Source organism: Sus scrofa, chromosome 2, assembly GCF_054392235.1.
Source record: "Sus scrofa isolate SSC_HxYL_T2T_F1_AM1 chromosome 2, Sscrofa_HxYL_maternal_Yorkshire_Landrace_v2.0, whole genome shotgun sequence".
NCBI classification, from domain to species: Eukaryota; Metazoa; Chordata; class Mammalia; order Artiodactyla; family Suidae; genus Sus; species Sus scrofa.
Window position 1 is genome coordinate 35756449 of NC_139384.1, and position 27679 is coordinate 35784127.

Here is a 27679-nt window from a genome sequence, read left to right on the forward strand (position 1 = left end):
ACTTACATGCCATCTTCTTGGCCGGACAAGTGGGAAGGCTGGGTTCAGCTGGGACCTCTTCCTCACCATGTAATCAAATTGCTTTTCACATGGTTTTTCTGACTTGGTGGCCAAGGGCCCCCTCAGCAAGTATTCCAAGAGATAGGAAGAAGAAGCTAAGACTCTCTTAAGGCTTGGGCCCAGAAATTGTCACTGTGTCTCCTTTGTTATCATCTATTAGTCAAAGCAGGCACAAAACACACCCAGATTTGGGGGAGGAACATATAGATCCCACCTTTTTTTTTTTTTTTTTCCTTTTTGGCCACCCCACAGTATGTGGAGTTCCCAGGCCAGGGATCAGATCTTTGCCTCAATTGTGACACTGTAGCTACAGCTCGATCCATAACCTACTGTGCCAGGCCAGGGATCAAACCTGCATCCCAGCCCTGCAGAGACTTCACCCCAGCAGGAGCTCCACATAGATCCCACTTCTTGAAGGAGAACCATCAGAGCATTTACAGTTAACTTCAATTGGTCCAAATACTAAACCTATTTAAGGACATTTCACAGAAATAGAAAGGCAGATAATTTGGTGGACTTAAATACAGGTTCGTTTTCTAGGGCTGCCATAACAGAACACCACGACTGGGTGGCTTTAACAATAGACATTTATTTTCTTACAGTTCTAGAGGCTGGAAATCCAAGATAAGATGCTGGCAGGGTTGGGCTCCCATGAAACCCCTCTCCTAGGAGGGCAGATGCCACCCTCTTTCTTTGTCCTTACATGGTCTTCCCCCTGTACACACATGGCCCTGGTGTCTATTCTTACAAGGAACCAGTCATCTTGGATTAGAGCTCCACCCTAACATCCTCAATTTAATCACCTCTTTAAAGACCCTATCTCCAAATATGGTTACATCTGAGGTACTAAGGATCAGAATTTCAAAAGATGAATTGTGTGTGTGTGTTTGTGCGCGTGCGCGCGTGTAGCAGGAGGGGGGCTAGATATAATTCAGCTCATGACAAATGTCAAATCTAATGCCATTATATACGTAGAAAAACTGAGGATCAGAGAGAAAATGTGCCAAGGTCAAACGATAGAGTTAGTATTAGAGTTGGAATGAGTTCTTTACAGAGCAACCCTTTTCCAAGATTTGTAACCTGCCTCACAGGAGGCAGGAAACAGAGGCAGAGGAACCATGAAAGGCCCAGTGTGGGGGCCAGAGATTCCTCCTTTTCTCTTGAAATTCCAGGCTTTTCACACTTGTTTTATTCAGACCCAGATTTCTGCTCATTCCTTTTCCCATTTCTTGGCTGACATTTCTGGCGTTCAGGTCACTATTTAGATTCTGAATCACAGCAATATTGGAGAATATGATGTCCTTGTTTCTGCCTTAACATAGATCTGTCAAGACTTTGGGAACATCTCCTCGGTGATTTGCAAACTCAGACCCATTCTGGGACTCTGAGTCATCGAATTAGTGCCCCCTAATTTGCAGTGTATACCCCATCTTTGATTTGTAGCTCTTGGATTTCAAGAATAACCTGCATCTTAGAAAGGAGTTGGCCTATGTTCTGTTGAAGCTTCTTCTAGGATGCATCTGCTACCTTTTAGTATGGAGATGGGGGAAAGGGAGACACCAGATGTGGTTTAAGACTTCCTGGAATGCAGGACGATTATATTCAGTGCTCTTCCTCTGGTCTTACCTTGCACTCCAATCTAGGTCTCTATGTTGTATGAGTTTAGAAAATAAGTCTTCCCAAAGATAAAAGGATCAGTTTAATTCTGATTCACATAACAGAATTATATTAAGCTTCAGTTATATACCAGCCACTATGGCAGGGAGGTAGCAGTAGGGTTGCAATATTTGAACACAAAGTAACTTGAATAAAAACAATAATGAATAAATATCATGTGATATCACCTATATGTGGAATCTAAAAAGATGATAGAAATGAACTTATTTACAAAGCAGAAAGAGACTCACAGATCGAAAAGAAACCTATAGTTACCAAAGGGGTAATATTGGGGGAGAGATAAATCAGGAGTTTGGGATTAACAGATACACACTACTATATATAAAATAGATAAATATAAGGTCCTGCTATATAGCACAGGGAACTGTATTCAATATATTGTAATAACTTAAAATGGAAAAGAATCTGAAAAGAATATATATATGTATATATATGTATATACATATATATATCTAGATCTGAATCACTTTGCTTTACATCAGACACTAACACAACATTGTAAACCAATTATACTTCAATTTAAAAAAAAGTTATAAAACCCAATACTGAATGTATTAAAGGAGGGGGAAGACATGGTGGGGTAAATGTAGTCTAAGGCTAAAAAGCATAAGCTTTGGAATCTGAAAATCCTGAGTTTTAATTCCTACTCTATCACTTAGAAGATTTTTGACCTTGAGAAAGTTAATTAACCTCTCCACACCTTAGTTATCATAGTCAATTTATTGAGAGAATTAAACACAAGATTGTAGGTAATGTTCTGAACACACGGCTTGGCACAGAGTTAGTATCCAGTAGGAGGTGGCTATCATTCTAAATTGTCACCCAGTGTGTCGGTAAAAATTAAATGACCTACCTAGACTCTTAATCTCCCCCCTCACCCCTTCACCCACACCTCAAATCTGTTTTTCTTCCAATCTTCTCCACTCAGCGAGTGATTCCTTCAAACATGCCCATTGCTCATGCCCCAACCCTCTCTCTTCCTCATTCTCCATGAACCAATCAATCACCAAGTCCTTTATTTGCCTTTAAAATACATTTCATAAAAGGGAACCCTCCTACACTGTTGGTGGGAATGTAAGCTGGTACAGCCACTGTGGAGAACAGTATGGAGGTACCTTAGAAATCTATACATAGAACTACCATATGACCCAGCAATCCCATATCCAGTCAAAATTTTCCTTAAAAAAGACACATGCACCTGTATGTTCATTGCAACACTATTCACCATAGCCAAGACATGGAAACAACCCAAATGTCCATCAACAGATGATTGGATTAGGAGGATGTGGTATATATACACAATGGAATACTACTCAGCCATAAAAAGAATGACATAATGCCATTTGCAGCAACATGGATGGAACTAGAGACTCTCACACTGAGTGAAATAAGTCAGAAAGACAAATACCATATGATATCACTTATAACTGGAATCTAATATAAAGCACAAATGAACCTTTCCACAGAAAAGAAAATCATGGACTTGGAGAACAGACTTGTGGTTGCCAAGGGGGAGAGGGAGGGAGTGGGAGGGATCGGGAGCTTGGGGTTAACGGATGCAAACTATTGCTCTTGGAATGGATTTACAATGAGATCCTGCTGAGTAGCATTGAGAACTATGTCTAGATACTTATATCACAACATGACAATGGGAGAAAAAATTATGTATACATGTGTAACTTGGTCCCTATGCTGTACAGTGGAAAAAAATAAATAAAAATAAATTTAAAAAAATAAATTAAAACAAACAAAAATAAAATAAGTCTCATATCCATCCACTTTTCTAAGTCTGAGCCTCTATCATCTCTCCCCTGACAACTATAATAGCCTTCAAGCTGGACTCCATACCTCAGTTCTTCTAATGCAGTCTTCACAGGGTAGCCAGAGTAATCCTTTTTAAATATAAAGTTAATCAGGTAACTCTTTCAATTGAATGGTTTCCCAAAGCCAAGGATAAAAACCCAAAATATTCTGTAGACCCTGCATGATCTAACCCAAAGTCTTATTTCTCCAGCTTCTTCTTTTCTCCCTTCTTCCCCTGTTTCATTGCCCTTTCTGGTACCATATACAAGTTAGGATATTCCACCTGCGGTGGTTCTAAAATATGTTATTAAATTCTTTGCCAATCCTCCATTTAACCCAGGAAGTCTAATTTTGTTCTCTTTGCATCTAGCCCAGACTCAGTGATTCACTTTTAACATATAGAAAGTGGCAGTGATAGAGTTTCCATCGTAGTGCAGCAGAAACGAATCTGACTAGGAACCATGAGGTTGCGGGTTCGATCCCTGGCCTGGCTCAGTGGGTTAAGGATCCGACATTGCCATGAGCTGTGGTGTAGGTCACAGACGCCACTCGGATCTGGTGTTGCTGTGGCTCTGGCATAGGCCGGCAGCAACAGCTCTGATTAGACCCCTAGCCTGGGAACCTCCATTTGTTGCAGGTGCAGCCCTGAAAAAAAAAAAAAAAAGTGGCAGAAGTGATGTAAATATCTTCCAAGGCAAGGTTGTACAGTGGATAATATCTACTGACTCTTTGTTTCTTGGATTGCTTGTTTTGTGGGGAGCTGACTGCCATGTTGTCAGGACACTCAAGCAACCTGTGAAGAGATCCACCTGGTGAGGAACTGAGGCTTCTCACCAACAAACAGCACCAATTTACTATCTGCGTGGATGGCTTAGAAATGAATCTCCATTGTAGCCCTGTCTGAAATCTTGGCTGCAAAACCATAAAAGACTTTCCCCACCTCACCCCCTCCACCTATTCCCTTCCCTCAAGCCAGAACTGCCCAGCTAAGCCCATCCAGAATTCCTGACCTACAGAATGTATGGGTACAATGAGTATTTAATTTTGAGCTGACTTAAAATGTGACTTGCTACACAGCAGTAACTAACTAAAACACCACCTCAGGAGCTTCACAGAGGCTACGCTCTGTTCTTGGAACACTCCTTCCTCCTCTCTTCCTCAGGCTAACACTTCTTCAGGATGCAGAGAAGGGTAGTGTGGTATGAAGGTGGGATGGGCAATCCCATCTTGTCTTGGTAGAGGAAGAGGCAGTTAGAGATAATAGCATGCGTATGAGCATCATATTATATCCAAGGAGAAGCTAAAGAGAACTGCCTCCCTCTCCCAGCTGATTTCCTGAATTACTGACCATTCACAGAAGCCCAAGATCACAAAACAGTGGACCTAGAGCAATTCCCTGCCATGTCTTATTGAAAGGACACAGAGCTGAAAATGAATTTTGACTAAGGACTAAAGTTCTAAGTTAACTCATGGTATGACTGATATTTTCCAGATAGCTCATTGGATAATTTTTAAAATTTCTGGAAAGTGTATATATTCCAATACCAAATAGATAAAACTACATAATTATCAACTCAATGAGCTCTGTGTTCCCTCTGTAAGATGATGGGGTTGACAAGAGTGGCCTGTAAGTCCTTTCATTTCTAAGCTTTAGGCATCAGATGAAGATGCTAAGATCATATGTGCAAAGACATGGACAATGCTTTTCTACCAGCTGAAAAGGAGAATGTTTTACAAGATTAATGCAGAGGGAAAAGTAACTTAGAGGAAGAGTCCTTCATGTTATAATTGATTATTTACTTTTTTTCCCTCTGAACGTATGGTAAAAAACCGTTTGGAGACAAAAAGGAAGCAGAAAGATGTTATAGAAACCAAATTCTTGAGCCTGGGGACTGATGGTAAAAGCCCATCACATGCTGTGAGTGCAGGGCTTCTGTAGGACTATCAAATGCCCATCTGAAAATATTCTTGGAGTTCTTCTCATGGAGCAGCAGAAACAAATTGGACTAGGAACCACGAGGTTTTGGGTTTGATCCCTAGCCTCACTTGGTAAGCTAAGGATCCAGCATTGCCACGAGCTGTGGTGTAGGTCACAGACACGGCTCGGACACCGTGTTGCTGTGACTGTGGCATAGGCCAGCAGCTGTGGCTCTGATTAAATTCCTAGCCTGGGAACCTTCATATGCCGAAGGTCTGGCACCTCTCCACGCCCCCCCCCCCAAAAAAAAGAAAAAGAAAATGTTCTCAGTGGAGAAAGAGATAAGGTACCCTTTTGCCTCCTCATTTTGTATCCCTCACTTATTTCCTGATCTAAATCCAGTGTTTACCACTCCTTTTGTGACTAGTGGAATTTTGCCAATAGGAACAGTGCTAACTGAAGGCCTTTAGAAAAGCTAGAGCCATTCTTCTGGACTTCATTCCTTGCCAGAATCCTTCTACTCTTGTTTCCATAAGGCACTCTTGTCGCATCTGATTACTTCCACTACTTTCAGAATGATATCACCTCAGTGAGGTACCATCTTTTCTCTCCTTACAGAAGAAAACAGACCTAGTTTCTTTAACCTTTCAGCAGAAGCAAATTCCCCAAATCCCTCTGTCATTCTGGTTGCCTTCTGCTATGCCTTCTCTAGTTCCAAAATATCCTATTTATAGAAAGAAACCCAGAATGAGCTCAGGACTCATAATATGACCTAACCAATCCTCTTTACATGACTAGAATAATTTTCTCTGACTCCTTTTCAGTGTTGCAATGTGCCCAATATATTCCAAGCTGATTCTCTTTTCTTTTATTTCAATACATATGAAATGACAAACATTCAAACTACGGCAATGTTACTGATAAGGAGAAGTCGATGACCACTGTATTCAGGAATTCTCTAGAATTAATGGGTTCAAGAGTAAGCTAGAGTATGTAATTTGTGTGACATTACGGTTAAAAGAACAGGTCTCCTCTTTGAATTATTTTTTGTTATTGGCATTTACTTCAGTTAATAAAGATATTAGCTAGTTTTCCATGAAGTCTTAATGCAAATGATGCCACAGGGTGGAACAGCATTCACAAGGAGTGGTCCAATCCCATCATCTGGGAATTTATTACAAATGCCAAATCCTGGTCCCCATCTTAGACTCAGAATCTGCTTTTAACAAACAGCCCAGGAGATTCATGTGCACATTAATTATGAGAAGCATGGTTTAGCACCTGTGAAAGTTTCCCTCCAGATATCCTAGGCAGATTAGATCTGAAACATAGCTTGTTAGCCCCATCACAAAACAGACTCTTCTACAGGTTTTCACCTGCCTTTCCATGATCCTCAGTTGTGTGACTCCTTGGGGATTTGTTTTCTCTTTTTATTCAATTTCTAATATGATCTTACATTTAGCTCAGTATATTTTCTTGCAAGCCCTGACCTGACATGTTCTTGACCTGCATTAATCTCCTATCAACTTTTCATATTAACAACATCACTTCTCCTCTACTTGCCACCCATACTTCCTCTTATTCATCTCTTGTCTGTAAGACGGTTTGGAAAGAGTCATTCAGTTCTTCCTCAATATTCCATGTGGTCTTGCTTCAGCCTCATTATGAGGTTGTCTGGTTTTCCTGAAATTGAGTTAAGTCATATCCAGATCTTCTGTCTCATGCTTACTTGTCAGGCTCAGGAATGCACAAAGGTTATTGCGATTAAATCCTAGCTTTCTATGGCTTATATCTTGCTTGCTTCTTTTTGATGCTCTGATTGTTTCCTTTCTAACTAAACTGGGTTTGTAGATGGAAGATTCCTTGAGTTCTTTTTAAATATGAGCTCAACACTAGGTTCTTGGCAATCGTTGCCTATTCTTGTTTTCAGAAAGCTTTCCAAATTGTGCATCGTGATTCTTTGCTTCTCCTTCTATTGCCTGTGGAGAACCATTAGAAATCAGGAAGTGACTAAGAGAGCCAATCTTTCTTCCTACCTGGTCAGAATCACTTCTTATATCATAAGCAGCACTCTTGCTACCTGTTGTTTTTTTTTTTTACCCCTAAGCCCCCAAGACAGCAATTATGTCACCATCTGAAGTCTTTCTGTGAACACTTTCCTTCATTGATTATTACAACTGATCCTTAGGTAATGACAGAGAGATGGCAACTGTTGACATCTTGGCAATAATTAACCATGTGCTCTTTAACTGTATCATCTTCACCTGACTCACTGACTCTTCATAGATTAGATCTTGGATCTATTAGACTCTGAGATTCTTTAGGGTAGGGAATTATTAAAATATGGATCGTCAGCCTCTATCAAAATGGCTGGCATAGAATAAGGACTGAATGGGGAGGAGAGGAAATAAGAGTAAAGGAGGGGGGTGAGGGAGGGGGATGAACTGGGAGTTTGGGGTTGGTAGATGCAAATTATTACATTTAGAATGGATAAGCAATAATGTAATAATTATTACATTTAGAATGGATAAGCACTCAAGGTCTGAAAGCAAAAATTCTTCCTTCTAGGTTGTATGAATGCACTTTGCTTTAAATTTTGCTACATTGTTAGGTAGTAATATTTAAGGAATAAGCTTTGTTTAGAATGGATAAGCCTACTGTACGGCACAGGGAACTATATCCAATCTCTTGGAATAGAACATTATGGAAGATAGTATAAGAAAAAGGATGTATATATAGGTATGACTGGTTCACTAGGCTGTATAGCAGAAATTGGTACAACACTGTAAATCAACTATACTTTAATTTTAAAAAATAAAAAGAGTAAAGGGGAAGGAAGGAAAATAATCTACCTACCACAAGGTGAGATAGTCTGGCAATTAACTACAAACATTTAAGGGGAAAAAAGTTGAGAGGAAAGAGTGGAGTACTATTTTATTCCTTCCACCTTGATATAGGGAAGGGAGTACCCAAACCATTCTTTTTAATGTGACTTGCTGAATTTTCTTTTAGAAATTAAGAGAGAGTAGAATTTGTCTCAAGAGATGTTCCATGTGTCTGTTAATCCCCTATACAAAAGGAATTCTTTTTTCACATCTGATTTTGTGGGCTCCTGTTTTGGTACCTCTCTCCTATTAATTCTGAGACTCTTGGGACATCTACTTGATGATATTTTTTGTGCCTCCTAGTCTCGGTCAGCCCCTTCTTATTAATTTTTATACCCTTCTTCCTAAAAGTATAGGCAGAGGACAAACTTTATAACTATAGCTTTGGAAGAAAACTGCATGTGAATACCAAACAATTCGCCAACAAAGAACACAACACTCAAGGTCTGAAAGCAAAAATTCTTCCTTCTAGGTTGTATGAATGCACTTTGCTTTAAATTTGGCTACATTGTTAGGTAGTAATATTTAAGGAATAAGCTTTGTTTTACTGTTCAGTTTGAAATGTTCTTATCATTACTAAAAACGAATGGGGTCAGATGAACCTAGAGAGGTGTGATATTCATATCACGGCCCACCAAGGTTTTATGGAGAAAATGAGATGACCTCAGGAATAAGAGCTCCTAAGATTAAAACTGTGACAGGTCCAGTGCTTGGCATCTATCTTAACAAATTAAATGACTGCAACCTTTGCTTATATTAGAAACTGGATTTCTGCAGATGGAAAAAAAGAAACAATATTAGTGAGTGGATGGAGATTAAAAGGAGGAAAGCTGATAGTGCACCAAGAGAAGAGAATTCTTCCTCAGATGACTGAGAACTCAAGAGGGGAAAATACATGTACGTCAAACACCATCTCTTCACTCTTCTCCCCAACTCTCTATAGCAACTCTTATTATAAAACGACTCTTGCTCCTCATCTTGGCCCATGAGTTGTAAGTTTTAGTAATGATTCCAAGAAAGAAGAACAATGGCCAAAAATATCCATTGGGAAATATTTTCAATACAATCATATGTTGTCCAAATCATTTCAAACAAATCAAATGTTTATGTTTTGAATCCCCAGGTACCCAAGCTAAGAATTCAGGGTATCCCATTATAAAACACGACATTAATTTTCAGAATAAGAATCCATCAAAGAAGTAACTAAATCTCTACACAGACCACAAACTGCTAAGGAGAAAGTCAGATAAATATATCACATAGATGATGATGGGGAATAATTATGTTCATATAGTAATCATCTCCCTGTGTTTTTTCAAGGTTTTAGCTCTGTAGTGGAGACACTGAATACTTAATTACAGCATTATGAATTGCATTCTCAGGAAACCAGTTTTGTCCACAAAACCTGTACCCCAAGACCTCTGAGGATGGTATGTGCCAGCTGTTCCAGTCTTAGGGCAGCATCTGCTGGCTAATTCATGGATCGACAAAAAGTGGTAATTTGTGGACAATCTGAGCAGTCCTTTTAGTTGGAGGGAACTGTTGCATTGGTGAATGTGGAGGTGTCTGGTATCCTTTTCTGATGCCCTACCTCAGGTCTCCAGGAACCTGGCAAGTCTAGAACTGTCCCTAATGAGGTCCAACAAGCATTTGAATATATGTCCCTTGGCTGGAACCTAGGATAAAGATAAGCTAGGTTGGCTCTGGAAACATCTCTAGAGTAATATCAACTCAGCACTGGACTTTCTTATAGTAATAATAACCCAGTACCAATGGAGACTCCAATGAACAGATGTCCATATACAGAATTAGGGAGTAAAGCCTGTTTTCCATAAGGAAGGCATTTCTGGGGTGGGAGGGGGAGGGGAGCAGGACCTTAAAGCAGCCACTGAATGCTAATGTTCTCTTACTTCTAATCATCCTATCGTGTTACTGATGTTTATACACATAAGGAAGCACGAACGTCATTAAAACAGAACACTGTTGATCGGCATAAAGAAACTGGTAATTACAAGGAGCTGGAGGGTCTGAAACTTAAGAGCTATCCACCATCTTCTGCAGCATCTTTCTGCCTCATCCCTGCAGTCAATAGCGCCGCGGCCAGGGCCTGTGACGCTGTTGGTGGGCTCCCTTTCGTGGGAACTCTGGATGGAGAGTAAAATTTTGGTGTTGGTGCCAAAACGACGACACCTGAAATGCGTCTGGGGACTTTGCAGGGTACTTGCGCTTCTCGGAGCGACCGGCATCTCCATAACAACTGGTTTACATTCATCCTCCGTTCCTCTCCTCAGCTGTGGAGGCGCCGGCTGGGGGTAGGCAAAGGGCAGCTTCAGTGGAAAGCTACCTTGGGTTAGCGCCTCCCTAGGCTGGGGGTACGTTACCATTGACTGAGTTATAAAGCTCTCTGCCTGAGACTTCCTGAGCCCTCCCCAGGTCTCTGGCAGAGAGAGCTGCGCCCCTCTCCCACCTCTCCCTCCTCTACCTTTCTTTTACACGCTGAGGGCGAGGGAGGAGAGCGAGGGAGGGAGGTGCGGGTGAGGGGGTGGGGAAGTGGTTTGTTTTCTTGCGTTTTTTTCCTTCTTCTTGAAGTTCATTCTATCCCTTCTAAGTTACTTTCCACCAACACGTGACCTCTCCACTTCCCAGCCTGCGCAGCCACTGGTGGCGAGGCGCGGGTGCTAACCGCAGGGCTTCCTGGGAGAGCCCCCTCCCGCTGCTCTCAATCCCAGCCTCGGCTCCTCCAGCGGGCGGCTCCGGTTCCCCGCCGCGCTCACCCGGGCACACTGGTGGCCCGGGAACCCCAGATGATGCGGAAGCGACGCCGGGGAAGAAGCACCGAGCGGACGCGGAGCGCGGAGCCGCTGCGGTGGCACCCCTCCCTGCCTTTGCCGGCGGCTCCACACTCTGCGTCGCGCTATGCCTACCTAGCTGCGCACTCGGACTGTTAACTCACATTTGAGAAGCCATAACCCATTAGAGCAAACCGAGTCATAACTTCATTCAACTCGGCCGCTCGAGAGCTCGGTTTACACAGGTTCCTGTGGGCAACTAGTGGCTCGCCTGGGTGCCTCTAGCCTAGTCATCAGTCCCTAAGAGGGAAAGGGAAAGTTGCAGGGCTGATGAGCGCTTCGACGCAAATAGTTGTTCCCAAGGACAAGTCACTCACCCACACCCCCTCCTCACTTAGCCCCCCCCATCACCACTCACGACCTCATCAGCTGGAGACCCTTAGTCATTGGGGAAGGGGGAGGGGCATGAACTTTTCTAAGAAGTTTCCTTTTTACCAAGGGTGTCATAGTGAGTTGATCACGTAAACAGCACGGATACTCGTCGTTGCCGCCCCCCTCTCGCCCCCTCCCCCTGCGCTTTTCTGGTATTATTATTAAAGCGGTAGCCTGCTGGCGCTGATAAGCAACAAGTTCCCCAGCGTTCTTCCCGCCCAAGCCTGACTAGGCGAAGGTTTTCTTACCTGGAGACAGGGAAATCTCCCGAGTCGAGCTCAGCTTTCCCAGAGCCCCCGCTGTGACCTGAGCAGTGGGCAAGGGAGCAGTGGGAAGACTGGGATATTTTTATGAGGGTACCCTGAAACTCCTCACTTTCCCCGGGAACTTTCTGTGCCAGGACTCAGTGACCGGCGGTTGGGAGGCAGCCTCAGGAACCTCCTGCTATATAGCAGGGCACTTGGGCAGTCATTGGTAACCTCGCTCATTCATTATAATCACGTAAGAACTCAAAAGGAAACGTGTCTCTCGGAGTGAGGGCGTTTGCGTAAATCTATAGGTTTTTCAACATCGATGCCAATTGCTTTGTCTTCTGTAGTCGCCAAGGTGGTTGAGAGTTTAAGCTTGCGGATATTGCAAAGGGTTATTAGATTCATAAGTCACACCAAGTGGTGGGCGATCCACTGAGCAAAGCCGAACTTCTCACATGATGACTTCAAACAAGACACATTACCTTCCAGCATCTGTTGGGGAGACGGGATTTTAAGACACTTGAGTCTCCAGGACAGCAAAGGCACAATGGTAAGTAGCATAAACCCTGCATTATAATTGAAAAATCTTGACATGTTGCTTAACAACGGGCATATCACAGCTCTTCCTAGCACTTCACACGCCAAAGAACAGCAGCTACTCAGGCCAGGAGAATCGCGTTTTTACATAGTGCAACTTTAATTGGAATCATTTGAGATTTAACATAGCAATGTGGAACTGCGTGGAACAAACTTGGAGCTGGGGTGTGTGTGTGTGTGTGTGTGCGTGCGTGTTATGTTGGCTGTTCAAGGCTGATGCTTCTCTTACAGCCTTCTTGCATTCCATTCTTTGCCTCTATGTGTGTGGTGTATGAGCATATTCTATGATTTATATGTGGGCATGTAATTGACATTTGCAAGAAGGTTAATTTCCATCTAAAAACAATAATGCTACTAGGAATTGGGGTTAGGGGGTGGAGTGGGGGTAAGAATGGGATAGAGACTGGGAGTTTGGGTGCAGATGGGGGTGGGGTTGGTGGGAGAGGAATAAGTCAGAAGGGCATATCACGGGTAATGGGTAAGCCTCTCATAGAAGAAAAGGGTCTCATCAACATGTGATCAACTATTAACAGGATGGCTTTGGCAAAGCCATCTGCACGTGACAAAACGTAAGGAAGTGGAAGAAACCGTCTAGAGCAATATCAAGTATCACTTAATTAGAGATTTTTTAGCCTTTTCCTCCCGCTGTGCCGGGTGTGTAATCCGGGAGATACAAGCCCATTCAGCACCTTGGACAGAGCCATCGGGTTTGTCCTAGGTGGTGGTACCCCAGGTAGCGGTCTCGGCCCCGCAGTAAGCCAGCCCCGTGTCGCCCTTAAGAAGCGTTTTTTCCGAGATTCGGCTCACACTGAGATCGGGGCTGAAGAGAGAGATTTTGGAGCGGAGCGTTTGGAAAGCGAGCCCCAGTTTGGTCCCCTCATTGAGCTCGCTGAAGTTGGCTTCCTAGCGGTGTAGGCTGGAATAGACTCTTGGCAAGCTCCGGGTTGGTATACTGGGTTAACTTTGGGAAATGCAAGTGTTTATCTCCAGGATCTAGCCACCGGGGTGGTGTAAGCCGCAAAGAAGGTAAGCACCGGGGCGGGGACCCTCTGCAACCCCAATTTTTGAGCTATTTTGATACTCGATCTTTCCGAGAGGACGCGCGATGGAGGGGAGGAAGTAGAAGGAGAGAGTAAGAGGGGGGTTGTTTCTTGATATTTGCCTAGTTTGAATTGCCCTAGGTGAGAGCCTTGGGGTGAAGCGAGAAGGGGGATGGGAAAGCTCAGTTTTCCTGCGGATATAATGAGTTTAGTTAACTTGGACCTGCAAATGTCTGATTCCAATGTAAGATTTCTTTCTCCCCTTCGCCTCCCTCTTTTCCGTTCTTTTTGCCGGTGTGTGTGTGTGTGTGTGTGTGTGTGTGTACAGTATGTTCATTACTAATTATGAAGCTTTTACACAACATTCGATTTCCTAAATTTTGACTTTGTACCATTTAGAATCAGGCAGTGGAGGTGGTGTGCAGTGAGAAAAGGGGAGGTGGAGGTTAGGGAAAGGGTAGGAGGTAACGCTAAATCTCCAACACGAAATGAATCAAGGTAATTTCAGCTCTTCTAGGCAGAAGGATTCATTCTCTCTGTATCCCTCCCTCCCTCCGTCTCCCCCCTCCCTCCTTCCCGCCCCCCCCTCCTTCCACCCCGCCCCCTCCTCCAGCCTCCGTCCCTTCCTTATTCTATCTCTTCCCCTCCGTCGCCCTCGCGCCTGGCTGGATGTTTCTTTCTGTTTTTCTTTCTCTTTCTTTTCTTTCTTTCTTTCTTCCCCCTCCCCTTCTTTCTTCCCTCCCCACGAGTTTCGGGCGCTGGCTTAGAGGGCTCTCGCTTTCTGAAGGGAACGTGAGCCGCCAAGACCGCTCTCTGCTCGCTCGCCGGGCCGGATGCCTCAGTGAGCCCAGGTCCGAATCCGTCGGGATAACTAAGGAAAAAGGGCCTCTGCTTGGGAGGAGAAGGTCCTTTACTGTCCAAAGAGCCAAGGAGTGGGCCGGGGGTGGGGGCCTGGGCGTCTGGAAGCACTGGAGCAGAACACTCGTAGCTCCGCGCAGTGGCTGACCAAGCCACCAATCAGCTAGGCGCACAGACCGCCCAGCCACCGCGAGGTTACACCCGGAGGCGCGTGTAGAGGGCGGTCGGCTCGCCGCGGGGCCGCCGCCACCGCCCGGGTGGGCCGGGGGGCGGGGGTGATCCTAGCTGCTCAGAGCCTCCCAGTCTTCCGTTCCACCTCTCCGCCACTTGGGGACCGCGAGCGGCCGGAGAGCTCGGCAGCGTAGTCCTGCCTCTCTCTTCAGGGAGTCCAGGGACTTGTGCGCCCCTGTGAGGGGTGCACCGTCCTCTCTACACTCCTACGACCCTCAACCCACCCCTTTCCCGGGCCTTTTGTTCTAGCCGCTGGGCCAAGCCCCGTGGCAGTTTTCGCCCCAGGGCTTGGGCGTTCTGGACTCCTCCTTCCTGGATCAGCCCTTCTTAATTGAGAGGCGAGGTTTGGGGGGCGGGGGGGGGGGGCTTGGAGGAAAACCTATTTCCTAAACTCACTGGACTATTCTAGCGAACGAAAAAAGAAAGAATCCCAACTCTGCTCAGGTGGAAAGGATGGATTCGTAGGCAACGCGAGGATATTGTGAAGATTTAGAAGGAAAAAAATAAAAAACAGGCCCTAGGATCAGATGAAGGTGATAGGCTGCTCGGTACACAAAGAGAGCGTTGGGCAGGGTTTACGGAGCAAGCCTGCAGCGAATGGGGCACAGATTGTTCCGAGATCCAGTCATTTTCTCAGTCAGATCTACGCGCAGGGAGGGGAGAGGAGGGGAGGGGAGGGGCTGGGAGGGGAGCGAGGCAGGAGGGGCTGGGCTTGGGGGCGGGGGGATTTCTGATCAGTCTGATGCAATTCCAAGCGTGCTGCAAAGGAACTCCAAGGAGTCCGCATCACCATCGCCACCCACCCTTCCCAGATGGTGCTGTTTTAAATACGGATCTGCAGGGCCGAACGCAGAACTGGGAGATTTATTGCAAAATCCCAAGAAGGAGGGGAGCAGGGAATGGAGGGGCAGAATTTAAAGGTGCAACGCTTCCTTTTCCCCAAATCAAGCGGCAACCGGTCGGCATTTCTTTTTCCTGTCTGCCTGTCTTTGGATTCCAATTCACCAAGAAAGAGGTGTAAATATTGTGACATTTTGAGTCGGCTTGATGGATGAGAAAAAAATCATCTGTCACTCTAAATCGCAGAGTTCCCTGTCTCCTCGAGATGCCTTGCTAGCGAATACCCGCTGCTGCCTAATACAGTTGCTAGGGCTTCAAATGAATGCATCGTTAAGGGAATATTATCCTTTTAGTCGATTTGCCAATTTATCTGACAGTCGAACTGAGAAAATTGTAGATTTCGCGTCTTTGGGAGACTAGGAGGGGAGCTACTTAACTAAATTTATAACCTCGAGATCTTTAACAACTTAAACAAACCTCAAAAGTGTCACGTCATCCTCTCTCACACGCGCACACATACACATCCTCGACATGATGAAATGGTTTCGCCTGAAGTGTCGTGAAAATGAGTATCACTTTAAGAATGGTGCACCTGATGTTCACTGTTGATGTGTATTTACATAGAGCTCTTCAGCACGAAAGCAAGAAATTTCAACTGTCCTGTTTGACACCAGACAGATTAGAAGGTGTTAAAAAGGAGAGGGGAAGAAGGAGGAGGGGGATATTTTTAACCTTAAAAAAAAAAAAAGAAAAAAAAGAACTCCAACCTAGCCTACTTTTGAACCCTCTGGTCCTGCATATTAATATTTCTATGTGTGAGATTTTAGCTTGGTCTAGCTCCCCCAATGGAATATATCAGTATTGATTCAGATGAAAATGTATTCATTTTGCCTGTAGCTTTTTCAGTGTCATTGATAGTAAGACCTACAACACAGCAATTTTTGGAGGATAGAAGAGAATGTCTGAAAGAGCTTTGCAAACTGGGAAACAGACACTCCATAAGAGGGAGGTGCCACTGTGTCATTCTCTTTGCATATAGCATTTTCATTTGATTGAACCAGAGTGCTAGTTATTTCTAAATATCATTCAGTCTATATGGTAAGGCAATAAATGGGATTTTAAAAGCAAGCTTCTTGTTAGCTTACGAACTGTTATTTGTAAAATTGCCTAACAATGTAAAACGGAAAGAGTAACTTGAAAAGCTCTAAAATCAAAATACATAAGCTTCTTCGTTCATTTGCTAGGTTCTTTCCCTATCAAATCTGTAATCTATGTTCTTAATAAGAGGAGAAGCTAGTGAATTTACTTTCTTTTCTTTTCCTGGCCTGTCCTCTAGGGGAAGCTTCGTATGAAACAGCATTCCAGTATCAGGCAATGTGAGGGGCAGGGGCCTAGATGACCACAAAATAATCAGCCACAAAAACCAACAAATAGAAATGAGGGGGAAAAAAATCAGCATTGAGGCATGATTTACAAAGGGTTTTTATTTTTAATTCTGTAATTTGGGGATGAAGCTCCAACTTGCTCAAATAACATTCATTTGATCAGACTGCTTACAAACTGTCAGTTAAAATTATGTCTAACTGAATATATTTTTTGTTAAATATACTCCTGCCAAAGACCAGTAAAGCTAATCTTTGCCTTTAATTAGGAAAAACTAATCTAACCATTTAAATGATTCTAATGAATATGAACTGATATAATCTGATTTTGAAATTCTGCTTAAAACTAAATTTGTTCTAAAAAGCACTGACTTGCCAGAAAAATATCTATTTTTGTAGCTTTCTTTTCACTCTATGGATAATTAAATGAGTTGCCTATTTTAATTTTACAACTGCTACCTCAGAAGTATCTCAAATTATCTTTCTTTGGCTGGTATCTTTCTCTGCTGATCTGCTACGGCTGTGTGTGTGTGTGTATGGGTGTGTTTCTCTGTGTTTTTCTAGTGAATTTAACAAGCAGTGTGTCTCTTAATTTACATGTCATAATCCATGTAAAGAACTGTACGTGGCATTTAATAAATAAAAATAAACATTACCATATAGTGAGAGCTTACCATTATTGAATCCTAAGGAAATGGAGAGGGGGTGTTGACTCGAAAGGGGGAAAGAGTAAATTCTTAAACAGTGAAAATGTTCTCTCTCCCTTTGGCTGAAGGGTGACTGTTTCAAAAATATGAAATCTTTCTTCTTTTTCTTTGGAAGTTAAAGCTACTGCTTTAACAAGTGTGTCTTGAGAAAGACTAAAGCCTAAAACCCCAAAACATCATGGTGCAAAATCAAAATATTAAATTCTTTATCCCTGCCTCCCATTCTCATTTGGCAATTTTTGGAGTGTTCCTTCTGAGGTTTTTAAAGTTCAGGTGGACTTTTTTCCCCCTATTTTTCTAACATTCTAAAAGAGTCCTATAAATAATTCTGCTTTAATGAAGACTCTATTTATATTTCCTAGAATAATATTTTATATGGACATAGTGCTTTGAAAGTTCTTCACTAGTTTCCTTATTTGACCTCTTCAGCCACCATATTAGAGGAGGAATTATTAATCAACTTGTACAGATGAGGTAACTCAGGTTCAGAGTTTCCCAAGACATATTGCCAAGAAAAGGTGAGGACGGACTCAGAATCTATTTCTTCAAATTTCAGTGACTATACTTGCAGCTCTTCAGACCATGCCACCTCAAACCCCACTCAGGCATCTGCGGGGATTATAGGCATTATTTCCTTCTGTTTTGATTTATTTAATTTTAAAGAAAAAAAAGTTATCTCCAAATATTTCCCCAAATTCTGTAGGCCTAATGGGAAGTGTTGTTTACTAGTCTATGACCTCTTTCTAAGACATTCCTGCACTTTCCCTCAATCGGAAATCAGAGAAGGCAGGGATCGTCCCAGAGCTGACACTCCATATAAGGCATAGCCACTAATTACCAAAGAAACCAACACAGGGAATAGGAAGAGTCAGATGCAAGAAGCACTTGACTCTTACCTGAGAGCCGTAGACCGGTCACTTAGCCCAGCCCATATCTGATGCATGAATTCATGCTGGCTTGTCTTTTCCTCACCCTCTGGAATTTCATCCCAGTCCTGGATGCCTGGGATCTTGCTTATCTTGGTAGATACTTTGATGCTTATGGGGATCATGAGCTTCACAGGCCATTTCCCGTTTGTCTGAAGTATACTTTCTATAGAGACTCTAATATTCATAATTTTATTCCATAAGCACCAGTCGACAACCTGTTAACGTGTCAAGAACTGTACTGAAGTCAAGAGAGTTAGCAATGAGCTAGACTACAAGGTACCTATCTCGGTGGAACTTACAGCACAGAGAACCGACTTGTCCTTTAATTTGCTCTATTCCCAAGAAGAAGACTTCTCGATTCTTAGCTTTTTCAGGAGAACACAGTGAACCAGATTAAAAGCCTGAGTTTGAGCTTTGCTCCCAACCTATTGTCAGTAGCTGGAAAAATCATTTAGTCCCTCTTGACCTCTTTTTCCTCACACATAAAACAAGGAGGATATTCTTAGGATAAACTCTAAATTCCATCTTAGCTCCAAATTTAAGTGATATGATGGATAAATTTTTTCTTAGATAATAATAGGGCCTAAGTCACCCTAACCTTTGATGATTTACAATTTTGAGTGCTACCAATTTAAAACTTGTTTGTTAAAGAAGTATATTACGAAAAATAAAAGCAACTTATCTGAACCCCACACAGAAAGAATCCAGATACTGAACCTCTTGTTTTCTAAGAAGTGATGACTTGGGAAGTTTTAATTTGAACAATGATCTCAAACTTCTACAGATTATTCTTTAAAGGGATGGGATGATGAGAGAGTCACTATAAAATGCTTATTTCTTTGTGCAAGCTGAAATTTTCATTTTTTAAGTCATTATCTTCTAAAAATCAAAGATATTACACCCTGAAATTGTCTGGGCCTCATGAATAATGCATTATATACACATGGTAATAGATAATTAGATGGACCAACCAGGAGAAACATGAAAGGGAGCTGGTAGCCCAAGGATTGCAGAAGGTGTGTGGGCATTTTGACATCCAGGAAATGCTATAGATCTGTCCTTAGCTAACTCAGCCTGGTGGAGATAATTAAGAAAAATGTGGGTGTAGAAAGGCTGCAAGCCATTCCCTGGGATTGGCTGAATTGCTGCAGTAGTTCAAAAACAATTGGCACAGCCACCCACACTGGACATGATTGCCCTTTGATGAGGCAGCTATTGACTTTTATAAAGATGCCATATTTAAAATAACTTCTGATGCACTCGGGATGACATACATCATTCTCGAATTCTATTTTAGACAAATGGTAAAATATATTCCCAAAGTATTAATTTAAGAACCGAAAGCTTTAAAGTCAAATTTCTAAAAATCAGCAGTTTAGCAATATGTGACCTCTGCATTTAAGAGTTCAGTCCAAAGCTAGGAGAAGCCCGTGGCCTGTGTAAGACATTTTGACCATTTGTGAGCATTTTCTGGATCACCTCAGGAGGTAGAAGGTACTTTGCCAATGTTTTTAACCTCTGAGTGAATGTTAAATGCACTCAAAAACCTTCTCACACTGGGGAAGGGAAACCCAATCAATTGCTCGAAACAGCAGAAGAAAATGCTCTGAGATCTTTGTGCCCAGAGTATACGCTATGATGTTGTGGAATGCAGAATTCCTTCAGAATATGCTAAACATCATACTCCTCAGCACCAGAAGGAGTTGGAACTGATTTGTCTTATCTCCAGCTTCAAGGAAAATAGCAACTACCTACTATCCCTACGTGATAAGGTGACTGTGGGAAGAAATACCTAAATTGGGTGATTATAAAAAGGCTCCGTAAATATCTAAAGCCTTTGGGAGAGGACATAACAGAGTAAGGGAATAGAAAATTGAGCAGAGAAATGAAAAGGGAAACCAAAATGCAGTTAGTATTATATAGGGGTTCTTGCATAGATGTGTCCTCTGAGATTACTCCTCCAGGCCATTTGTCCTCTGAGCCTGATCTCCACTGTCCATGCTCATTGTTCTGGTTACGTGGTAGGAAACAATGATTTCTTCTGGTTTTACCTTCTTCCTCCTGTAACAGCTTCTTTTCCTCCCAACAACTTCCATAGTCAGTGTTTAAGAATGGCCTTGTTATGGAGTTTCTGTTGTGGCGCTTCGGAAATGAATTCAACTAGTATCCATGAGGATGTGGGTTCAATCCCTGGCCTCACTCAGTGGGTCAGGGATCCAGCATTGCTGTGTGCTATGGTGTAGGTCACAGACAGGGCTTGTGGCTTGCTGTGGCTGTGGCTTATGCTGGCAGCTGTAGCTCTGATTTGACCCCTATCCTGGAAACTTCCATATGCCACAGGTACAGCCCTAAAAAGGAAAAAAAAAAAAGAAAAGAAAGAAAAGAAAAAGAAAAAGGAAAAAAAAGAATGGCCTTGTTATTATTTCTTGTTGGGATTTGTTGGATTAACATGGGCTTTGTAACCATTTCTGTGCCATGGGCTTTGATCCTCCAGCAGTCTGGCCAAGCCTATAAACCCAGAATAATGTTTCTAAATGAATAAAACTTTGAAACAGTTTATAAAGGAAGCAAATTACACTGAAATATAGTTATAAAAGTATTTTAAAAGTAGATTGTGTGATATGGCTATATACATACTTTCTTAATGCACTAAATAAGATCTAGCAGAAGGGTGAATACTGTCATTTTGCAGTAGTGATATACATTAATGTCTTTTGAGATATCTGTAGCAACTGTCATGTGATATGAAGGTGACTGTGATTTCCATTGGTGGCAGAGTCTGGAAATATTACTGTGTGGTATTTTCTAATCCTATGTGATGGGAAACAGGGCACATATTAAGCAGAGATTCAGCATAGATTCAGAAATGCTAATTGTCTCCTCCTCCCTTTTAATATTAGCCATTGAATTTTCCTTCCTGGCAAAAGGAAACTAGCATTTGGAGAAAACTTTTAAAATTCACCTTTGCCATTAGATAAATTGTCAAGTGGCAAAAGAACCAACCGATGAGATGGCTAGGGGATAGCAGACATGTTTCTATTGGTGGAGCTTGCTATCCCTCTGAAATTTATCCATAGTATCATCAGCATAATCCCACTGCCCTAGAATCTATCACTCCATGGAAAGAGAGAAAAAGTTCAGACTCTGTTCATTAACTCAGTGAGCATTGCCTCAGATTCCTGGTGTGACTTCATTAACCTGTTGAGTATTGTCATTTCTGTCATTACTTCATTTCTGTCATTACTCTACTATGGGAAAGTGTAAGCAAATTATGACGGGATGGGACAACATTCATTTTGCATTTATCCAGTGTTAAATTGTCTGCTTTGCATTTGACATGTACTGTTTAACCCTCAAAGCAACTCTCTGAGATAGAGTATATGCTAATTGTATAAATAAGGAAATAGGAGCTCAGAGAGTTTAAGTTATTTATCCAAATTTATACAACAAATCTTAAACAGAAAAGCTAAAAATCAAACCTAATCTTTTCTGGTTCTAAAGTTGATTATAAAATCACACTCCCTATCAAATAGCTACCACCCAGATTTGATTTGGGCCTCCCATTGTCAGGTTTGCACATTCATGTTGCTAAGAGAGCTTCAATACAACCCTTTGAGATGTCTGAGAATCTCAAAATCAGTGTCCACAAATGCTGCTTTAGAATGATATTGAATCTTTGCTAACTAACAGAAAACTTTCAAACTACTAATTGTCACCTATCCTTTTTGAAGCCCTTCTGTTACGGTCACAATATATGGAGAGAGTGATACTGCTTAAAGTATATGGGGAGGATAAAATAAGTTAATAATCAAATTAACTTTATTGAGTTCTTCGTGGTGAGCATTCTATACTTCCATAGTTAATTGAACGCTCACTATGATTTTTCTAGGCAGAGATTATTAGTACTCCTATTTTAAAGATAAGGATACTAGGCACTATTAATTAGTTAACTAAGCTAAATTAGCAGAGCAAATAAGTGGCAATGCTTGACTCAAACCCAGGTCAGTCTAACTCCGAGCCTTTCATTTTAATAGGTAAACTAATCTGTAAGTGCCAACACAATCTTAGCTGTTCTTATTATAATTGTTGTCATGTTTAAAACACTAGCAAGAGAGAAGATTGTCCAGAAATAAGTATGTAGTCACTGAAGGGAAAGATCAGTATCTGGAACTTGTCACCTGCACGTTCTTCCTTCCACTTACTTTAGTTTATTAACCCCATGGATGATGTCTGATTCCTTTCTTAACTTGTTTAGGGCAGTTCCAAGTTGGTTGACTTCTGAGAGTTATTGAGTAAGAAACGTTATAAATTGTTTAGATTAGGACTTAGTATGTTTAGAAGCCTTTTCATAAATTTGCCTTTTCAAACTGTTACTGGCTATAGCACTGCAGATGCTGTGAGGAGGAACGCCCTCTCCAAAAACACAGTGGATGACAAACCTCCAAAGCTAACATGTTGTTTACAGAGATGGAGAAGAGGATGGACAAGCACAATCCTAACCGTAATTACAAGGCTTACAGGCCCTGCTGGGGACTAAAATGTTTATTGGCTTTCCTTGTGCAATTTAACGTTCTTCCTCCCAAAGCCCTACTCCAAACTTGGAACTTCTCTGGAAATAGCATCTCATTTGGGAGAATGCCAAGTGTTGGTGTCTGAGTCTTTTGCGTCTTTGCACCAACTCAGAACTCAGAATACCAGCTCTAGTGACTAAGTGTGGGGATCGGCTGGGAAAGGGAGTTATACATGTACTTGGGCATCTTCCTGATAAATTTCGTCCACCTTCCACCTGCAAAGCCACCGTTAGAAAGGTGTGGATTTAGAGGAGGGATCGGATGCATACTGTTAAGTTTAAGATAGTACAAGTCTTTGCAGAGCTGCCAGAATCATGTAAGGAATCAACGGCGTAGAGACCTACAGGAAGACCTCATCCTGCCTCCATTCTGATCTATACAAGGAAGGATGGCCTGAACTCACAATGCATTTGCTATGTCTCAGGGCTCAGGAACCAGCTCAGCAGGAAAGGATGATCTTAAAGTCATTTTGGTGTATGAAAGCCTCATCAGCGATAACTATGTAATAGAAAAGATACAAGAGTATGCATCCTTACCTTGGCCCCAGGCTCTAACTTTAGAGGAAGTAACTACCTAAGTTCAAGTTTAGTTTACCAGCTGATACACAGTTCCCAAAAGCAGTCCATATTTAGAGGGAAAAAAATACCTTAGAAATGATCTAGTTCACAGTTTTCCCTAGTTTGATGAAATCACCTAAATCATTTGTTCCTTCCAAGCTAAAGTCTGACGGTGCCACCAGGCTTGACAACCATGGCTTATAGCCCACTGCCCTCATTTCATTGAGGTGTATGCAAGTTAAGATAGCTCAACTTATTCAACGAGTATTTCTATGGCACTGATAGTTTTGATGTGAACAATCTTGGGCTAGTGAAGTGACTTGCCCAGGTCACACAGCCGGAGAGTGATAGAGTGTAAATTAGGACTCAAATTCTCTTGACCACTGAAGGCCTTAAAATCATATGATGTGACAATGACATCTCTCCTATTTTCCAATAATCAAAGCAAAAGAAAACAATTCACAGTCTGTGCAAGAGTTTAATTATCTTGGAGTTCTCATCATGGCTCAGTGGTTAATGAATCTGATTGGGAACCATGAGGATCCTTAACCCACTGGCCTTGCTCAGTGGGTTAAGGATCCAGCATTGCCGTGAGCTGTGGTGTAGGTCGAAGATGCTGCTTGGATCTGGTGTTGCTGTGGCTCTGGCGTTGGCCGGAGTCTACAGCTCTTATTAGACCCCTAGGCTGGGAACCTCCATATGCCATGGGTGCGGCCCTAGGAAAGACCAAAAAAAAAAAAAAAAAAAAAAAAGTTTAATTATCTTGATTTTCAAAATAAAAATTTTTGTATATAAGTTAGGTTAATATCTTAAATACAAACATAACTAACAAATTTTAATAGCATTCCAGTAAGACATTATTAATTTCAAACTGGTAGGACAAACTAATTATACTATTTAAACTTCTTAAACACTCCGCAGTTACTTTACGATTATTGAGACACCAAGCCAAGATGAGTTGAAACCTCAAGTTTTCATTGATTCCTATATAATTTCTTAGGTTTTTAGTTATTTCTTTTGGTTTTAGATCTTTATCTGAGGTTTGACAACAGCTTTATTTATTTATTGTTGTAGCTTCTACCCCTCTCACCCTAGAGAAACAAAAATTGATTTATTTCTCTTAAAATGATCAAGAAATAAGGAGGAAATTATAAAATTTCTTAAAATTCCTAGTCTTATACATGTTAGGAAGTGTTTAATAACTTTGTATTTTTTTAACTCACATCATTTTCCAAAGAAATCTTCTTTAAGACTGTTTCTTTGTACTTCACAGGATGTCTATATATATAATTCTGCTTTTGTGATTAATTTCTATTATTAAATACTGTTCTGAAGTTGAACTCTTAATTGAAGGCTAAATTAGACACCTTATAAATTCTTTCTAGGAATGAAGAGCAAAATCATAAATAAATAACAATATGACATCAAAAACATAACAAAAAGTAAAATTAGAAAAAAATGTTAATTAGTCAAGCAAATAGTCAAGAATATGTCAAACTTCGACATATTTTTTGAGATAAATTGGCATCATGTAGGTTAGCATGATTCTTTTTTATGGAATTCAACTTATTTTCACTTACTTTAATTAGTTTTTGTGTGCAGATAAAATGGAAGGCAATGGAAATTTGGCTTGCAAAGTAGTTCTAAGATGATCTACATCTACAATCTGGTTGTAATATCATAAAAATATGTTTATTATGTGAGAATGGTAATTCAAGTTAGCATTCAGTATAGACATAAAGCAATGAGCAATGCAAGCTAACTGCAGTTATTTATCCTGGGAACTTTTTTTTTTTGCTAAAAAGGCCAGAATATATGATAGCATTGTCTCATTCTTCCCAAAGCCTCCTGGAAAACATGTCTATGAAATAAAAGATTCTCAGTGCTAAACATTTTACTGCATTTAGGAAAAGTATGACATTTGGTAATAAAGAAAGTGTTGGGTCTTCATATTTCTAATTCAGTATGGAGCCTATCTTGAGGAAAGCTGCCTGTGGGCTAAATTTACACCTCAGAAATATATTTAATTTGTATCATCAAGTCAAAATCTGACTTCCAAAAACAGATCTCTAGTCCTATTCTCCCCCACCTCACACATATCACTCCCTCTCCCAGGTCATGACTACTGTCCAAGCAGAGAAAAACAAATTTCCTCAGTATGTATACAGCAATAACTAAAATAATAATAATAATACATTAATTAAGGGGTCGTGGAATTTAAAGGTGTGGCTCTTCTTTCTCTCGCTCATTTCCCACTATCCCATCTCTCTCTCCTCACGTTTTTTGTTTTTGTTTTTCTTGTCTTTCTGCCTTTTCTAAAAGGCTGCTCCCTCAGCATATGGAGATTCCCAGGCTAGGGGTCTAATCGGAGATGTAGCCACCGGCCTACACCAGAGGCACAGCAACGCGGGATCCCAGCCCCGTCTGCAACCTAAACCACAGCTCACGGCAACGCCGGATCCATAACCCACTGAGCAAGGCCAGGGATCGAACCCGCAACCTCATGGTTTCTAGTTGGATTCGTTAACCACTGCACCACGTTTTATGAACTATTACATTTGTCCTATCCATTTATATCAACATCACCCTTTCTTGCTAGATTTATATCAACATCAACACACTTTCTGGCTAGATTCAGCAATCACCCTACTAGATTCAGCAATTCTTGGTACCCTTCCTAGTAGATTAAGGTTCCAGAAGTGCTTATTTAACAGCAAACACTCTTAGCAATCTTTTAGTCACAGAATCCCTTGACAGTTTCTCAAAATGATGTTATGAATAGGAAGTAAATGTTCTCCTCTTCTACTCAGTTTCTTTTTAGATAAGTACTGATTTCATTTCATGTCTGGCTTAATTTCCTCTTGGGACTACTGGATTGATTTTGCAGTCACCACTGAATTGCCTCGGCCTGCCCTAAACAGACATCCATGAGTAGAGGGAATGATATTTCTGCTGATTCCATGCTCTTCAGCTGGGCTATCAAGAATTAGAAGAACCAAAATACTTGGTCACATTGGATTGAGATCATAATGGACATCTACCTGACAAATGACATCATCAATTACACTTGATTCTAGGAATCATGTAGGTTAGCATGATTCTCACTTATGGATTTCAATCAGTTTTACTCTAATTAGGTTTTGTACGCAGTCAAAAATGAAAAGAAATGGTTCAATTTCAGAGAAAGTCCAAGCCTCAGAAGCAGTGTAGTGTTTCATAGACCTTACCTTCTGAGCGATATTACTTCAAAATCAACACTTGAAAATATGAAAGCGCTATCCTCATTTAACAGTTAAAGGTCCACAACTTGGGACATTTAAGTGGAGAACAGAAAAATATCACTTGTTCTTCAATGATTTTGTTGAGAAGAAGTAAAAATGGAATGTCCTATTAAAGATCTGCTTTTTTTTTTTTTTGAAAAATGCTTCATCTGACAACTAAGGATAGAATATATAGCTTTGACATAAAGGTTCATCTTTTTGTAAAACAACGTCTGTCTCCAAGTTGCAAGGGAAAGATTTGTCAATCTGATCAAATCTTCCCTTTAGTTTTTCCCAACAGCTGTGTTCAGATAATTCATGACGCCCATGTTTCCTGAGCCCTGGATAGTTTCACAGACATGTCTAATACGGGCCTCCACATTTTCAGAAGAATATGGAGATCTTGGAGGAGGTCCAGGGTAGACCGAGGGAAATGATTAATGGATTGGAAGTTGGAGTTTATGAAGAAAGGTTGTGAGATCTGATTTCTCGCTCGGAGAAAAGTCTGAGTGGTGACTTAACACACGGAGGTTCATAAGCAGCTGTTCTCCATCTTCACTAAGGTTGGATGAAATGAAATAAAATATAATTGCAGCAAGAGCCACAGTGTGTTTCAAGAAGGAACTTCCAAGCACTAGACTTGCTGGATTCTTAGAAAGATCCTTGGAAGAAGGATATGTCTGCTTGCCTGGTCTGCAGTGATAGACCTATGAGCAGTGAGGAAGATTAGATAATCTCTTAAAATTCCTTCTGGATTTATCTTTTATAAGTCTACCTAATCATATTTAGAAACATTATTTTCCTGAATTATGGCTCATTTTCTCCCTGCCATTACCTCCACCCCTGATCCCTCATCCTTTGTCTACCTTCTGTAAAACACTGCCAACCAAAG

At 41.5% G+C, this 27679-nt stretch overlaps 1 protein-coding gene across 2 annotated transcripts in view; it reads left to right on the top strand.

Annotated features, from left to right (window-relative positions):
- Positions 1-11812: 11812 nt before the first annotated feature.
- BDNF (brain derived neurotrophic factor) overlaps positions 11813-27679 on the top strand; it is a 58051-nt gene continuing 42184 nt past the window's right edge. The window contains exon 1 of one of the 2 annotated variants that reach the window (XM_005654684.4): positions 11813-12365. In XM_005654684.4, the coding sequence (XP_005654741.1) occupies positions 12363-12365 (3 nt within the window). In that variant the 5' untranslated portion in view covers positions 11813-12362. Of the gene's footprint in view, positions 12366-13301; positions 13439-27679 lie in introns of those variants that run through there. The other variant, XM_005654686.4, reaches the window with a different exon arrangement.